Here is an 18273-nt window from a genome sequence, read left to right as displayed (position 1 = left end):
CTGAACTCAATTGCAGCCTTTCTCAGAATGTCTGCAGGGACACCCCTGTCTGTCTTACGCTTCCACTGCCTAGGCATACTATAAAATGGAGAAAAGTACAAAAAATATTCTGAATCATCATAAGGGGTTAGTTGTAACATTTTTAATGAACTGTTACAACTATGCCCACCCCAAGCAGCCATGACATAGCTGTTTTAGCATCAGGGTTTGAATTTAGCATGAATGCAGTGCATCAAATTAAACTAGAGAAACTGCTACTTTAGGTTATGCAAGTCAAACAGTTGTATCTACAATACAAGGAACACAATCTTTTATCAATAATGTTGATAAAAATTTTTACTTTCTTAGCTGAAAATCAGTGTTTTGGTTGTAAAATCCACAGTGTTTCTCACCGAGACATGCAACTTCTCCTGTGAGTTCAAAAAGGAAATGGGACTGTTTGATGACATCACTGCAGCTCATTTCTGATTGGTCAAACTGACAGTGTTACAACTAACTCAGTGTTACAACTAACTCAGTGTTAAAACACTCCCTGGTCTCCCCTACTTATAGTCAGAATAAATGGTGGTGATGACCCAACAACTGAACCACTGCTCCACATGCTAGGACTCAATTACAGGGAAACTCAGAAGACAGACATAAGGAGAAAAAAACAGAAAAATCTTTATTTCAAAAGGTTTTACCAAAAGAGCAAACAGAGATCCAAAAACAATCCAACTTTTAAACAGATTAATCCTAAATCCAGAAAAAAACAAGTAATCAGGTAAAATTCACAAAAGATCCAAAGTAGCCAAAAATAACAATAGATACCAAAAAGGCAAAAATCATAAAAGATCTTGCTGCATCCAAATTCACTTACTTATACTATGCACAAAAGGTACATACTCTTTTTGTGAAGAAAAAGTACATACATTTGAGTGTATAGCAAAAGAGTATGCAATTACTGGTACATACTAACACGTTATGCAATGGAAGAGAACGTTGTTATCTAGTTACTCACACTGTCACCCTAAACAAATTCTTTGCATTTCAGTTTTTCTTCATTCATTAATTCTTATATAATTTATACTATATAATTTAATTTACATTCCTTTTATTTTTTTTTTTTTCACATTTCATTTACACCTCTTGTTTGCAGGTTGAATTCAGCACAAGTAGTTTTGGGCAATACTAGCTGAAAAAGTGTCCACAAGTCCACACTTCAAAAATGTACTGGAAATAATAGACCATCTGGGTACCTTTGGGATACTCATTTCAACATCCTAAGATTGGGACACTATACATCGTGATTTGGGATCTGTATATCGTGTACACGAGTTTGGGCACTGGTAAGGACCCTGGCTCACTACACATTGGGACACTGATAACTGAATTTTCGGTGACATGACTACGTACTTTTGTTGTAAAAACTCTCCAAAAATTAAAAACTTAAATATTTAAGTTTTATGTCATACAAAATTTTTATTTTTCATATTTCAGTAATAATTAGGCAAGCTAGTGGATTTAAAGAAATCATTACACACTTAAAAGTCGTTAGACTCAAACAAACTGTATATATGTCAAAGTAAAAAAAAAAAATCACTAACATAAGTAATCATTTGAGAGCTACAACAGTGATATCAACCTGCTTATATTTGTAGCTGGAAGTTTTTTTTTTTTTTTTTTTTTTTTTAAGCTGAAAGGCTTCAGAAAATTTGACATCATTTCCAGTAAGGGAACATAGTGAGCATCGATACCCCCTGGTTTTTGTGGTGCATTGTGGGATTTTTTTTTTTTAGGGGAAAAAAGTTCTAGTGCACTGAAAGGATTTTGCAATTGAGACAGCCCTTAAAATGGCTGACTCCCTGATCAGTGCCCTAACTGCTGAACTAGAGAGCTGGCTGAGACATATCCATAGAAAAGGGAGGGTTTAATCAGAGACAGGTCCAAATTAGAGACACGTGAAAAAAATAATGAAGGTTTAACAAAGCAAGTCAAAATAATATACACAAATGTAGAATAGCTCCATCTAGAGTCCAAAATCCATATTGTCCAAAATCCTAACAAAATAATATAAAAAGTGGATGAAAAGTGGTACTATAACAGAACTTTAAAAATTTTCAACTACAGTTTTAATAACCTGGCTGGTGCTGCCATAGAATGGTTTTTAGGGACATTTTCACTAATATTCACTGATAGTCACAATAGTCACTGATATTTGTGTTAGTAACTATGATTGAATGATAATGTACTGTAAATATGGCTGTGTGCCATGGAACTAATATCCCATTAACAAACGTATGTACAGTTTATTTATTTAATGGAAAATAAACAGTAAAAATTTAATGTAAATATTTATTAAACACAGGTTTTAACGACATATAAGATGGTAAAGAAAAGAAAAATCTAAATCTTTTGAAATATTATTTGCTCAGTTTAAAGGATCTTCCCCTACATGTACTACAGTACATACACAGCATACTTAACCTGGTACTGCACAAAATGAATGCCACTGAGTTCATTACTGTACAGCATGTCCTTTGTGTGTGCATTTGCCCTTTTCTTAACTCCCCAACCCTTTTCTATAGATAAAAGTCTCATTTATTGTGCTCTGCAAGTGGTTTGTTTTCTGCTGGTAACTCATCCACTAAATTGCCTATAAAAAAGGAAAATAAAAGGGGAAAGGGTAAATAGTCAGCAGTAATTAAATATTACTACTTTTGATTCTTAAATCTTAATTTTAATGTTAGTACAGCAAAGTCCAGTCATAAAAAACAAACACACACATAATATGTGTAGCTTGATTTTAATTAATTTAATTTAACCTAATAGTTTGTGAAAATGACAAGAGTTTTGATACCTTCATGCATAGCCTGCATCTCTGTGTCTTGTTGGTGGTCTTGCCCAGAATGTTTAGACTTACCTACTGACAACACAGAAGTATCATTGACAAAATATGGATGTACATTAATTAAAACTGCTATAAAGTGATATGTTTTAGTAACTGTGAAAGTGTATATAAATATACCAATTGTCGCAAATAATTGACAATATGCTACAATTGAGAGACCTTTTTTACCTTTGCATTTTCTGTATATATAGAAAATGACACAGAGGAGCACTAGAGCAGCTACTATGATGGCCAGCACCCACAGCTTGGACCCACTGTTACCTACAGAGGTTGAAATTAATGACTTTTAACATGGATAATTTGCAGGAAGGGAGAAATATAAAGAATGCAAGCTTCAAGCTTACTTTTTAACTTAAATTTAAATCCTGGTTCTTAAGTATATTTTCCTACCTGTCTGTGAAACTGCCTTGGAAGCACCGATTTTGACTAAGGTTTGAACTATGTATTTGACCTGGGAACCTGTGAATGTGCATGTATATGTCCCAGAATGCTTTGATTCTAAATTGTTTAAGTAAAGCGATCCATCTCCCATCAGAGTCTTGTTCAGATCCAATTCTGCCTGGTCATCCCAGTGGTTTTTGACCCTGTGAGTTCGACTGTAATAGGTCAGGATGTCGGTGTGCATGTTCATGCTTATGAAAGTCCAATTGATAGTGAGGTTTTTAAGATTCTTTGGAGCCATGCATGGAATGACCAGGGGTTGCCCATAATTTACAGCCATTTCTGTGGATAAACAAACAAAACAATAAAAATACAAACCAAAGCTTTGTTATACCAGTTACACTGCATTAAAGACTACATCAGACAGGAACAATGTAAGAAAAATGTACAAAGGTTTTGCAATAAATAGGAATAATGACATGCACTCAAGCCGGGCCGTGCGCCACGTTGGCCCCCGCGCAATTTCCCCCAACCCCGCTGCCGAGCAGAGCTACCTGAATTACTTCCCACCGAGGAAGCTATCCCACTGCCCAGCCCAGCAGAGGACATCCCTCCGAGCTCCAGTCCCGCTGAGGACGTCGCCCAGCGTTCCAGTCCCACTGAGGACGTTGCCCAGCGTTCCAGTCCTGCTGAGGACATCGCCCCGAGCTCCAGCCCCGCGGTGGACGTCGGCCAATGCTCTGCCTGCCTGCTGCCCGACGGAGGCTGCCCTGTTTCCTGATGTATCAAAGGACAGATTACACAGGGGCCCAGGACCGCTGTTTGAGGGGGGTGCTCTTTGGCGCTTCGGGAGGAGCACCTTTGGAGGGGGGTTCTGTCACTATCTCGCTGGCAGATGGCGCTGCGGTGTTGACGTGCATGGACAGCTGCAGAGCGTGCGCGTGCACGAGATTACGGAATGAGAACTGTTTCATATGGACAAGTGTCTTTGTTTTGGTTTTGTTCTCTTTGTTACAATTCCTTGGCGGAGACAAACGCAGACTTGCAATCTGGAGTACGTGGGGCAGATGACAGACGGAACACGAAACGAAATCAAGGTCAGAATAATCGGGCAATCGAGCTATACGGGGCGTAGGCAGAAGCAAAATAAAATGACAAGCGATTATCAAAACCAGGTAAACGTATATGAAATTAAGGCTTAGTGCACAAACAGAGACGAGGCTGCTGAGCATTTACTTCGCAAGCAGCTGATGTTAACGAGGATCTTTTATAACTTTAGATGTAGTGCAGGTGTCCGTAATCAGAACTCTGGCGAACTTGAGCACGGGCATGACTGGGAAGTGTAGTCCTCATCCGTCCATGGGCGGCACTACACGCTAGGAACTGCAGCCGTGAGTTCGCTGTGGCATAACAGAGCCCCCCCCCCCCCCCAAAGGGCTCACTCCGGGAGCCGAATCCCTCCAAGGCCTCCCTTTCTTCTGGGGACTCGGTTTGTCTGGATGAGCAATGTGGAAGACTCTACGCAGATTTGTGTCCAGAATGTCTTGGGCTCGGACCCAGCACTGCTCCTCTGGTCCATACCCCTCCCAGTCTACCAGATACTCTAGTCTTCCTCTCCTATGTCTGGAGTTCAGAATGTTGCGGACGCGGTAGGCTGGGCGGCCTTCAATCTCCAGCGGTTCCGGTGGGGAGTCTTCCGGCACCCCTGTGGCCAAGGGGCCCGGTATTACAAGTTTGAGGAGTGAGATATGGAAAGACGGTGTGATGCGACTGTGTTTTGGTAGGTCCAGGTGATACGTGACCTCGTTAATCTGTCTCAGGACTCAGAAGGGCCCGATATATTTAGGCTGAAGCTTTTTGCTTTTTGCTTCTTTTTGCTTTTGGAGGGGTGACCTTAAATCTCTTTTGGAGAGCCACACCCTGTCCCCGGGTTGATAATTGGGGTCATCCCTCCGACGCCAGTCGGCCTTTCATTTGGCAGTGTGGGACGCCTGCACCAGCTGTTAATGGGCACGTTCCCAGACCTGTTTGCTCCGCCGGAACCACTCATCCACTGCTGCTGAGTCCATGTGGGAGGCGTTCCAGGGGAACAATGGTGGCTGGTAACCCAAGACACATTGAAATGGGGTGAGCTGTGTGGCGGAATGCCTTAACGAGTTCTGAGCATATTCCGCCCATGGTAGGAAGTGGCTCCAGTCCCCTGGGTTGGTGGAACAGAAGGTCTGAAGGAACCGTATGACCCCTTCCTTGGCCCATTCTGCCTGTCTGTTGGCCTGGGGGTGGTACCCAGAAGTGAGGTTAACGGTGACCCCCATCTTCTCCATGAAGCTGGCCCAAACACGAGATGTGAACTGTGGACCCCTGGCAGTCACAATCTCCTCGGGGATGGCGAAGTACCGAAACACATGTTGGAAAAGGAGTTCCGTCATGGTAAAGGCAGATGGGATGGCCGGTAGAGGAATTAGGCGCAGGGATTTCCAAAACTGATCGACGACCACCAATATCACGGTATTTCCCTGTGACTTCGGCAAGTCTGTTATGAAATCTAGGGCCAGGTGGGACCACGGGCGTTCAGGTATGGGTAGAGGCACCAACCTCCTGGCAGGTAGAGCACATGGTCCCTTGGACTGAGCGCAAGTGGAACATGAGGATACGATACGTTGAACCTCCCTAGGCATGTTGGGCCACCAGTATTTTTCAGCCAGCAGTTGGTACGTGTGGCGGGCTCCCGGGTGACCCATCGCTAATTTTGTATGGGCCAAGGTGATGTGTTCTAGATGATGCCGTTTCGGTACAATCTGTTTACCGGGAGGACAGGCTGCCCGATTTCATGACCTGGGGATACGGGCTAAGGTTTGCTCTAGGGTCCACGCCAAGGTGCCCAATATGCAGTAGGGAGGCATGATATATACTTTCCTGGTCTGCCCGACCCTCTGGGGAGTGGATATGAGACAGTGCATCGGCTTTTGTGCTCTTTGAGCCGGGCCTAAAGTACAGGGTGAATTGGAACCTGGAAAAGAATAGGGACCAGCGAGCCTGGCGAGGCGTGAGGCGTTTGGCGGTTCTCAGATACTCCAAGTTCTTGTGGTCCATGTAAATAACAAACGGGTGTGCGGATCCTTCCAGCCAGTGTCTCCACTCCTCTAGGGCCAGCTTAACAGCCAGGAGTTCTCGGTTCCCCACATCATAGTTGCGTTCTGCTGGCAATCTGGAGAACATGGGGCAGACGACAGACGGAACACGGAACGAAATCAAGGTCAGAATAATTGGGCAATTGAGTTATACAGGGCATAGGCAGAAGCATAATAAAAAGACAAGCGAATATCGAAACCAGGTAAACGTATATGAAATTAAGGCTTGGTGCACAAACAGAGACGAGGCTGCTGAGCGTTAACTTCACAAGCAGCTGACGTTAACGAGGCCCTTTTATAGCTTTAGATGTAGTGCAGGTGTTCGTAATCAGAACTCCGGCAGACTCAAGCGCGGGAAGTGTAGTCCTCGTCCGCCATGTCCATGGGCGGCACTACATGCTGGGAACTACAGCTGCGAGTTCGCCATGGCATAACACTCTTCCTGTTCAGGCATTGGTTGATGTTCGAGGGTATTTTTGGTATTTTTTATGTCATTATTGGTCCCAGCTATCTATGTTCAAGTATGATTATGTTTGTTATTTAAAGCCCTCATGTTGTATTAACTGAAAGAATGAATGTATTGGTGAATACGTTAAGTATGCTAAGCGGTCGTGTTTTCGTGTCCTGTTCTTATTCCATGCCTCGAATCCAGTTTCATATTTAACCTCGATTTTCTTTTCCAGTCTAGACTGCATTTCCAGTTTATTGACTTCAGTTTGCGAATAAAGACTTTGATCTGCGATTGCTTCCGTCTATCATTTCATTCCATAACAGAATACTGCGCTGAACACGCAGAAGCAGCAGACCAACATGAATGCCGCCGTAGCTGCCGAGTTAGCGGAATGGCGTCAATCGTTCTATGAATTGAGTAAACTGATAATTGAACAACAGAACAACCGCTTACTGGAGCAAATAGCGCCGTGGCCTCAAGCCGGGCCATGTGCCATGTCGCCCCCCCGCGCAATTTACCCCACCCCCACTGCCAGAGGACTACGCTGCGCTTTGCAGGCAGCAGAGCTACCCGAATTACTGGGGCTTCCCGCTGCCAGGGGACTACACTACGCTATGCAGGCAGCAGAGCCACATGAATTACTGGTCCATCCCACTGCTGGGGGACTACACTGTGCAAAGCTAGCAGCAGGTCTCAGGCCAGAGCGTCCACCTGAGGTCAACATGGCAACATCAGAGCTCCAGCTGGAGACCTGCGGGGAGGTCTCGGCTGCCAAGAAGGCCGTCCCGCTGTCCTGTCCCGTCAAGGAAGCTGTCCTGCTGTCCTGTCCCATCAAGGAAGCTGTCCCGCTGTCCTGTCTCACTGAGGAAGCTGTCCCGCTGTCCTCTCGCGCCGAGGAAACTGTCCAGCTGTCCTGTCCCGCCGAGGAAGCTGTCCCGCTGACCAGCCCCACAGAGGACATCCCTCCGAGCTCCAGCCCCACTGAGGACGTTCCTCTGAGCTCCAGTCCCACTGATGACGTCGCCCAGCATTGCAGTCCCGCTGAGGTCGTCGCCCAGCGTTCCATCTCGCTGAGGACGTCATCCCGAGCTCCAGCCCCGCGGTGAACGTCGCCCAATGCCCCAGCCCCGCTGGGGGCAGTGCTCCGCCTGTCTGCTGCCCGGCGGAGGCCGCCCTGCTTCCTGATGTATCAAAGGACAGATTACACAGGGGCCCAGGACCGCCGTTGGAGGGGGGTGCTCTTTGGCACACCGGGAGGAGCACCTTTGGAGGGTGGTTCTGTCACGATCTCGCCAGCAGATGGCGCTGCAGCGTCGATGTCCATGGACAGCTGCAGAGCGCGTGCGTGCGCGAGATTACAGAATGAGAACTGTTTCATATGGACACGTGCCTTTGTTTTGATTTTGGTTGTGTTTTCGTGTCCTGTTCTTGTTCCATGCCTCGAATCCAGTTTCATGTTTAACCTCAATTATCTTTTCCAGTCTAGACCTCATTTCCAATTTATTGACTTCAGTTTGCGAATAAAGCCTTTGATCTGCGATTGCTTCTGTCTATCGTCTCATTCTGTATCAGTGCCTTTGGGGCTTTGAAAGTATGAGCTGCCAGAGTTAAAAGACAGATGCCTACCCAATCCCTATGATTTATGGCGGAAAAAAATCTGATTCAAAATATACAGTAACTTCCATTTTTGAACGAATGAATGTGTGCTGAGTCTATTAAGAGATAAAGATGAATTAAATCAGATTTTCTAGAACCTAAAAAATGCAAATGTGCATATTTGAGTCATGGGTAAAAGAAAGTACACCCTCCTTCAGTTTGATGTATGATATTTATATGAATTTTGAAGCATAAATACAAGTGCCGGAAGTAAAAGCTAAAGGTAGACTATAAACAAACTACACCACAGTCACATCAACAACTTCAATGTCATCACCACAAAGCTTTATAGCTCTACAATTTGGAAAAAAAACTCTACAATTGGAAAATACTATAAACTGATCTAAATTAGTACAGTAGTAGGAGTAGATCTACTGTAGTAGATGAGTTTTCCTGTTCGGCATGATGACGTTTAATGACCCCGACAACAACTTTAGTGCCATTTAGGCACTTGTTATCAACCACCTTTTTCAAAACACGTAAAAGCTTGACATATTCATGAGTGGGGTTTTACTTTATGCTTTTTATGTCACAGAATAAGACATGTAAAAAATCTTGAGCTTGTGTTAACCACTAACCTTATTTCAGGCATTTAACCAAAAACGCATTCAAAATACCCATTGACTTGGGAACAGTGGAACCGGAAGTGCAAAAATGCAAACCCATTTCTGGATTTTAGGACTCATTTCTACAGCAGGCTACAGAGGTGCTTGAAAGTTTATGAACCCTTTAGAATTTTCTATATTTCTGCATAAATATGAACTAAAACATCATCAGATTTTCACATAAGTCTTAAAAGTAGATAAAGATAACCCAATTAAACAAATCAGGCACAAAAATCATACTTGGTAATTTATTTATTTAGGAAAATGATCCACCATTACATATCTGTGAACAGCAAAAGTATGTGGAACTTTGATTTCAGTATCTGGTGTGACCCTCTTGTGCAGCAATAACTGCAACTAAACTTTTCCAGTAACTGTTGATCAGTCCTGCACATCAGCTTGGAGGAATTTCAGCCCATTCCTCAGTACAGAACAACTTCATCTCTGGGATGTTGGTGGGTTTCCTCACATGAACTGCTTGCTTCATGCCCTTCCACAAAATTTCTATTGGATTAAGGTCAGGACTTGGCCATTCCAGAACATTAACTTTATTCTTAAGCATTCTTTGGTAGAATTACTTGTGTGCTTAGGGTTGTTGTCTTACTGCATGACCCACTTTCTCTTGCGATTCAGTTCATGGACAGATATCCTGACATTTTCCTTTTGAATACATTGGTATAATTCAGAATTCATTGTTCCATCAATGATGGCAAGTCGTTCTGGCCCACATGCAACAAAACAGGCCCAAACCATGATACTACCACCACCATATGTCACAGATGGGATAAGGTTCTTATGCTGGAATGCAGTGTTTTCCTTTCTCCATACATAATGCTTCTCATTTAAACCAAAAATTCTATTTTGATATCATCTGTCCACAAAACATTTTTCCAATCGCCTTCTGGCTTATCCACGTGACCTTTAGCAAACTGCAGAAGGGCAGCAATGTTCTTTTTGGAGAGCAGTGACTTTCTAATTTGCAATACTGCTATGCACACAATTGTTGTTCAGTGTTCAACTGATCTGGACTGGTGACCATTAACATTAGCCAATGTGAGAAAGGCCTTTACTTGCTTTGTGACCTCATGAACTATTACATTTCTTACTCTTGGAGTGATCTTTGTTAGTCTACCACTCCTGGGGAGTGAAACAGTGGTGTTGAATTTCCTCCATCTGTCTGACTGTGGATTCGTGGAGTCCAAACACTTTAGACTCTGATAGATCCTTGTTCTTTAAATAAAACAGTCTGCTTATTCACACCTGATTGTCATCCCATTGATTGAAAACATCTGACTCTAATTTCACCCTCAAATTCATTACTAATCCTAGAGGTTCACATACTTTGCCACTCACAGATATGTAATATTGGATTATTTTCCTTAATAAATAAATAACCAAGTATAATATTTTTGCCTCATTTGGTTAGTTGGGTTCTCTTGGTCTGCTTTTAGGACTTGTGTGAAAATCTGATGATGTTTTAAGTCATATTTATGCAGATATATAGAAAATTCTGAAGGGTTCACAATCTTTCAAGCACCACTGTATAACAATAGTGTGGTCCTTACCAACTGCAAAAAAACAAACAAACAAACAAACAAATAAACAAACAAACAAGCAAAAACACAACAGATTTCCGTATGTAGTCATTTTCCCCCAAAAAGTAAACCAACATTCAGAAATCAGGTGGGGGAAAAACAGGTACTCCCTTCCTCATTAAAAAAGTCATTAAAAAAGTAATTAGTAACCAGGTGTAAATAATAAAATGCCCAAGCTTAAATCATCAAACATGACTACCCATCTAACAAAAATATGTTCTAAGAACATTTTGCTGATGTTCCCATTAAGTTGTGAAAATGTTATTTCTGAATGTTCTCTGAACATTTAAAAACATCCAGTTTTTAAAAATTGCTTTAAAAACGTTTTTCTTGGTTTTGCAAAAGTTAGGGTACACATTAAGGGAATGTTCCGTTTTATCTTTATGCAAACGTCCTCCAAATGTTCCCTCTGGAACATTGCTTAAATTCATGTTTATATTAATTCAACTTTTAAAAATAAGCAATAAATTTCTTACAGCCACAGATATGGATTTCTAATCAACAAAAATTTTAAGTACCTAAAACTGGCACAAGGCAATCATTTTCATCATTTATAATTTCATATTTATGTTTTTTTTTTCCAGAGAATAAAAGTATAAGTGCATTATATAGACATTTGAATTACAAAAATAACGATAAGACTACTTTAAAATTCACATTTTACTGTAGTAGTAGTAGTAGTAGTACACTAAACTAAAAAGAATCTCAGGGAAGTATATAATCCAACACATAGAATTGAAAAGAGCAAAGCTTACATTTTCTAAACCAAAAACACAACCCAGTTCCAGTTAAACATGGGAAACAAGAACACAAATATACACAAGTCAAATCTAAAAAGACATGTTAAAACCAACACAATAGAAACAGAAAACACCACAAAACTTAGTGTGTACTGTATATATAAACTATTTCATATGGAGTTTCAAACACTGTTGTTTTCCAAAATGCTCTGTGGTGCTTCAGGTTGAAGAGAGACCTTAGTGTGTCTGGATACAGAAACAAGAGACAGTGTTGTTTAATGCAGATGAAAGAAATGGATACAGCTTTTTACACATTATTAAAGGAAGGTAGGTCTCCGGAAACAGGGTTGGTGACCATTGATCTAAAACAGGTGTGGTGTGGGTGCAGGTTTTCATTCCAATAAAGCAGGAGCCACACCTGATTCCACCTGTTTAATCAGTTCTTGGATTTCAATAGAGTCAGGTGTAGCTTCTGCTTGTTTGGAGTGAAAACCTGTACCCACACCGGCCGTTTCCGGATAAGATTGCACACCCCTGCTCTAAAACAATTAGTAACGAAATACAGAAATGAGCGCAGACAAACTAGAGAATGTACAGCAAATTGTTTTTGGTTTTCTAATCATTCAAAAATGTTTACCAGTTGTTAATGACACGACACGACACAATGGTGCAAATGGTGTCACTTGTGCTTGAGGTTCTGTTAGCCTGGGCAACACTCAGTTAGAATCAGGGCAATTAAAGCAGAATCGCGGTTTATTTTATCACACATCATGGTTACTGGTTTACTTTAATTTTCAAGTAATTATAAATATAATGTGCAGCGTTTAACATGTATGTGCAGTTATTGGAGGGCAGTTTGTGGAGAGAGAATCACACATTTACATTCAAATGATAAATAATCCACATAAAATGAAACCCAAATACCAATATAAAGGCTATTATGTGTGTCACATTAAGGTATTTACAGAATATAAAGCGGTAAAGACTGCCTGCTTCTGCTCACAGTTTAGGACATCTTGTCTGATTTCACATACAATTTAATTACATGTCGCAGCAAATCTAAATGGTTCCTGCATGAATTCCCTGAGACTGCAAGTCTCTGAAGTAAACTATTATCCAGTCATGAAAGCATCTCCCAGATAGCCAGATAAGAAACCAACTCACCTTTAGAACAGCTGCGGTTTGACTAAAAATATCAACCCGTCGTAATGGTCATATGCAGACTCTGGATGCCATTGGTTTAAATGTTGCGGCACTGAGTGCATGCACAGAGTTGTGAATAATACAAGGACAAGGAGAGAATTTAGTTCAGACGAAATGCTGTTACAAAAAGGGAAGGTCAAAGTCCTGATTGGTTATAGTAATGCATTAGGTTCAATGAAGTAAAAAAAAAAGTATTATACATTCTTGCCTGTTTATTTCATAACTTACATTCATTTGTTGTTATTCCTTATACGTGTCTTGTGAGTTCATGTTGTAAATTCTCTTATGACTGTAATGATCAAACAACCAAATAGTAATGTTTAAAAAATGTTAGACAAAAGTCCAACTAATACATTCCAGAAAAAAAATGTCCATAAATGATGTATAAATAAAATTTTGTGCTAATGTTTTGAGTTTAATGTTTTTTAAGACACGATAACTTTGAATGAATAACGTTACTGGAAGAATGTTCATTCATAACTTTGATAGAACCTTGTCAGAACATTAGTCAAAGCTCTGAGAATGTTCCCTGTTAACTGTGTACCTCTATAAAAGCAGAACATTTGGCAGTTTGGTGTTCACCATTCTATAGTAAGGATTGTTTGCAAACGGAGAGCCTTCAAGACAGTTGCAAGTCTTCCCAGGAGTGGGTGTCCCAGCTAATTCAGGCCAAGGTAAGACCAATTAATGCACAGAGATATAAAGAAAATGACTACATATTGAAATCTGTTGTGTTTTTTATTGTCACCTTGAGTTATTTGTTTTTGTTTGTTTGTTTGTTTGTTTGTAGAAGTTGATGAGGACCACTCAATTGTTATTTAGACCATGATAAATAAAGACATAGAACTGAAGGAGAGGGTACTTTCTTTTTTCCATGAGTGTATTGGGTTTGGGCTTTTAAGAACTGACTTCAGACATATTACCAGCATCATTAATTCAAGTTCTACTGAATCTGATTTATCTCCATACACATTTGGAAATTTAAGTTGTGTTTTAAAAACTACAGAATACACTATATGTAGGTAATGCTGTTTAATTACTTCATACCTGTCTGAAGCAGTGAGGCTCTCCAAGACTGTGAGCTGTATTTTGATGTGATCCTGCAGATGTAGGTAAGATTTGAGTTTGTGCTCATTTTCTTTAGTGTACTCTCTATACTATACAGGTCATTTGAATCTGCACTTATTCGAGTGACAGCTTGCAGGGAAGTGGGAGCAAAGCTTGGCACTGTAGACCACTTAAGCAGTGGAGCAGGGTACACACCATGTGAAGAGCACTGCACATTCTCAGTGGGACTGACCCTGATGGCAATCCCCTTTATAGGAGCTGCAAAAAGTATAAAGTGAAGATTTTATAACAGTGAATATTGTACAACAGGTTACAATACCCCACTTTCTGTTTTAGTCATGAATTTAAAAATGGGGAACTACCGAACTACTGGTCCTTGGGTTTTGAAGACTAACCTTCAACCTTGACTATGACATCAGACTCCTGAACAGCCTTGGTGGTATTAACCACACATTTATAGCGCCCTCGGCTCTTTATACTGCTGTCCTCCAAAAGAAGGGAGGCATTGCCATGTGACACTTCATCAGTAAACACTGAAATGTTGCTGTTATGAGATTCATCTTCATCCTCCAAGAAACTGTATATCAGTGTACCCTGTTTGTACCATTGAAAAACAACCTCTTCAGTAGAGGGAGGGAAGGAACAGGGCAAGATACAGTTTTCAGAGTAGATGCAGGTGACATGAGCATCTAGAATCAAAGAAAAGGGGCACATGAAATGTTGTTTAATTCTAACAATCCTGAACTCAACAAACTATTGGCAATTGGCATTTTATTAACATTTATTAACATGTTAGGGTAAATGCCTTTTTCTAAAAATCAAGACCATGAGATAAGTTGGAACAAGTAAGGACTTGACAAAATTAATTTTATTTATTTATTTATTTATTTATTTATTTATTTATTTATTTATTAACAACAAATCTGTATTTAGTAATGATCACAATAAATGCTTTTTGAGGGTGGTGTTTTGTTTAAAAAAAAAAAAAAAAACTGACTGGCCAAATTAAAATAGGTTATAATCACATGAACTTCAGTTAAAGAAAGATTCTATTCTAAAATTTGTACATTGTTTCCTAATGTGGAGTGATAGCATTTTAAGTATCATTTCGACGTGCAGTGTTAAAAATTGTTTTATAGGCCACAAATAGTCAAATTTAATATTTTAAATGAGTAAATCAAATTCTCCTAATTTTTCATGAAATTCACATGATGAACCTGTAGTGTAAAATTATTGTTATTACATTTTATGCCAGAAAACCTTATACACAGAAACATATGTTTGGTACATGATATAATCAAATATAACATATGCATTTTGGTGTGTACTAGAAACAAAACATTTAATCTATTTACTCTTAGAACTCTTTAAGAACTCTTTAAGAACATATAGTTCCTACTATGGGTGCAATAGCTAATCTACAAAATCGCCACAAGTAGAGAAGTTATTTAAATATGAAAAATTAGCCTTTAATTTTGTAACATACACAATAGACACACCATCCACTTTATTAGGAACACCTGTACACCTGCACATTCATGCAGTTATCTAATCATCCAATAATGTGGCAGCAGCACAATGCATAAAATTATGCAGATAAAGGTCAAAACCTTTATGTTCAAATCAAAGATCAGATTGGGGAAAATGTGATCTCAGTAACTTTAACTGTGGCATAGTGGTTGGTAACAGAAGGGCTGGTTTGAGTATTTCATAAACTGCTGATCTCCTGGGATTCACACACAACAGTCTCTAGAGTTTACACTGAATAGTAAAATGAAACAAAACAACAACAATATATATATTTAATTGGCTATGTTTAATTTTAAGAGCCTTATTTACTTTCTGTATACTTGTGGATGATAAGCTGTGCAGATCTAGTATTCACAAAGGCACATTTTCAGACATGCAAATGAACCAGAAATCAAACTTACCAAAGAACAAACAAAAGCTAAATGACCCAATTCACATTTGTGATTCATACCCAGGATTGTTGAATTACCTCTTTGACTAGATAAAACTATTCAATAAAAAAATGCAATTTATTGTTTGATGTTACATTGTACAGGACAGTGTATAAGTTTGAAAATATGAAAAGGAGAGACATAAAATCTTACCTGGAATCTTGCTTTGACCATAGGAAAGTATCCAAAAGATTGTGTAAATCTCAAAGAGTGTGTACACACTCTTATTGGATGTGCTGAACAGCTGCATATGCTGTGTGATAACAAATTGTTAGTGGGAGAATGGAAAGTTGGATGGAGAGAAAAAGGGTTATCAAAAAAGGTTCTCTCAATGAAATGTAACCTGAACCTGTCCTCTGAGTAAACGGAGTAGAAAATGCTGTTTGAAAATCCCAGATTCACCTGAGTGGAGCAGCAGACAAACAATAGATTCAGTCACCAAGGCTCCTGCCTCTGTGAAGCTAAAAAAGAGGTGTAGCCAATGACTTGACTGTGAAGCTGTGAGTCAGAGGAGTGTTTGAATGTGAGCCACAGACAGAGGCAGGTTGACACACCCTGTGAAGACCATTTGACTGTAGATATTAAGTGTGTACTATTTATGATTATTTCTTAACTGTATCTCTTGTTTAATCTTTAAAAAATTGAAGCCACATTTAAATCTGCTCACTTTTGAGAGTTTTCTAAATGTGGAGATGTACATAACAGCTTGGCACTACAATGTTTTGACTGAGTGAAACTATAATGCTATCAACAGTTCTATATTCTTTGTGGTTTGCAGCAGTTTGGCTGAGTACAGACCTACATAACACAGGAGAATCTGAAACATCAGTTTCTTCCTGAGATTTTCCGGGCCTCATTTCAGTATACACCACTGCAGTAGTGGCCTATTCCAATTCAAACAGCAATTATTACTTATGTGCAAGATATCAGTGCAATCACAGTGTGTATATGTATATGTGTGTATATATATATATATATATATATATATATATATATATATATATATATATATATATATATATATATTATAATTAAAAAATGGTATGTACTGGTGTATCTGTGGTTAGACCATGTTACCACTGGAGGCAGCAATTAGAGGAGTAGGTGTATTCCTAATCCAAACAGGAAAAGCCAGACACTTATGCTGCTCCAGAACTTCATTAGAATACCTATAATTCCATGTGGCTCTAAAAAATATTTGAAAATGTTCTAGTTATTGGTATTTTCAAATGGTTCATTATAGATCATTAGGACTAACTTCCATCCATACATCCATTTTCTTCTGCTTATCCTGGTATGGGTCACAGGGGCATCAGTCTAAGCTGCCCAGACCTCCCTCTCTCTAGCCACCTCCTCCAACTCCTCCACAGGGATACCCAGGCACTCCCAGGCCAGAGAAGAGATATAATCTTTCCATTTAGACCTTGTTCAGCCCCAGGGAGGCATCCCAGACAGATGCCCAAACCATCTCGACTGGCTCCTTTCGATGCATAGCAGCAGAGACTCTACTTTGAGAGTACTCCTCACCCTCTCAGTGTCACAGGCTGATTACCTCCATGTCACACCACATTAATGCACTAATTTGTGCAGAAGTAGTCCTAACCAACCACCACCAAGTGCATAAAACATTATAAATTCTTTATTCTAATATTTTGAGATACTGGATTTTTGATTTCAATGAGCTGTAAGTCATAATCATCAAAATTAAAACAAAAAAAGGCTTGAAATATTTCCCTTTATGTGTAATGGATCTAGAATATAAGAAAATTCCACTTATTGAGTTAAATTACTGAAAAAAATATACTTTTCCACAAAATTAAAATTTTTGGAAATGCACCTGTACAGGTTGAGTGTGTGTGTATATGTCATGTCAGGAGGTAGAGGACGAATGCTAGTACAGTAAAAGACTTTATTTACGAGCGACAGGCAGACAAATCCAAATCATGATACAGAAGCGTGGTCATAACAGGCAATGGGTCAGGCAATCTAAAAACAGGCATAAATAGGGCCAGAATCAGAGTCGAGAAACGAGGTCAGTGACCATGAAACAAAACGAGAACAAAGAACCACCGCTTGGTAATGAGTTAAACTCAGTACTACACAATGTGCTACTGTTACGGAACGAGGCTGGAGGCGGATGCAGGTGCAGGTCTTTATTACTCAGCATATAAACAAACACAGGGAGCGCGGTCTCTACTTACTATACAAACTCTGGCCATTTAGCTACGACCGCTAGCATGCTACACATTAGCACATACCGTTACACTTCCTTGACTTGACGAACGTAAACCAACTCTAATACTGCGCGATGTGCGCAGTCACACGGGGGGTTTAACTAACAAACCTAGTTAACTCAAAACATGGGCACCTGTGGCAAATCAGAGACATGCTCAAACTTAACTCAGTGTCCAAGCGGGAAGTGAACGAAAACAAAAGAGTCACGTGACCAGCCAGCGGCCGTACCGCAGTGCCCTCTGCTGGCCGTGGCGTAACAGAACCCCCCTCCAAAGGGTGCTCCTCCCGGAGCACCAAGAACCCCCCTCCAACGGGGGTCCCGGGCCCCTGTGCGAACTGTCTTTCGCTGCGACAGAA

The 18273-nt window shown here is 40.3% G+C and overlaps 1 protein-coding gene across 2 annotated transcripts; it reads right to left on the bottom strand.

Annotated features, from left to right (window-relative positions):
- Nucleotides 1-639: 639 nt before the first annotated feature.
- Nucleotides 640-16309, bottom strand: hhla2a.1 (HERV-H LTR-associating 2a, tandem duplicate 1). Of its 2 annotated transcripts, none has more exons than XM_017488360.3 (7): nucleotides 15835-16309; nucleotides 14116-14409; nucleotides 13700-13978; nucleotides 3281-3613; nucleotides 3059-3151; nucleotides 2840-2902; nucleotides 640-2635 (listed from the first exon to the last, which is right to left on the bottom strand). In XM_017488360.3, the coding sequence occupies exons 1-7, from the start codon at nucleotides 15929-15931 to the stop codon at nucleotides 2577-2579; spliced, it is 1218 nt and encodes a 405-aa protein (XP_017343849.1). In that variant the 5' UTR covers nucleotides 15932-16309; the 3' UTR covers nucleotides 640-2576. The 2 variants fall into 2 exon arrangements, with proteins under 2 accessions (XP_017343849.1, XP_047016843.1); XM_047160887.2 differs by having other exon boundaries at nucleotides 2840-2905; nucleotides 15835-16308.
- Between the last annotated feature and the right edge of the window lie 1964 nt (nucleotides 16310-18273).

The sequence above is a fragment of the Ictalurus punctatus genome, chromosome 16 (genome assembly GCF_001660625.3).
Source record: "Ictalurus punctatus breed USDA103 chromosome 16, Coco_2.0, whole genome shotgun sequence".
NCBI lineage: Eukaryota > Metazoa > Chordata > Actinopteri > Siluriformes > Ictaluridae > Ictalurus > Ictalurus punctatus.
The sequence above is the reverse complement of the archived record's forward strand: the minus strand, read 5'-3'. Positions and strand labels throughout refer to the sequence as shown.

Excerpts from the sequence above, each read along its gene's own strand:
- hhla2a.1 (XM_047160887.2), bottom strand. The coding sequence starts at position 15,931 with ATGCAGCTGTTCAGCACATCCAATAAGAGTGTGTACACACTCTTTGAG. Across the intron at positions 14,410-15,834 it reads TGGTCAAAGCAAGATTCCAG|ATGCTCATGTCACCTGCATC; the intron begins GTAAGATTTTAT and ends CTTTGATTCTAG. Across the intron at positions 2,906-3,058 it reads TATATACAGAAAATGCAAAG|TAGGTAAGTCTAAACATTCT; the intron begins GTAAAAAAGGTC and ends CTGTGTTGTCAG.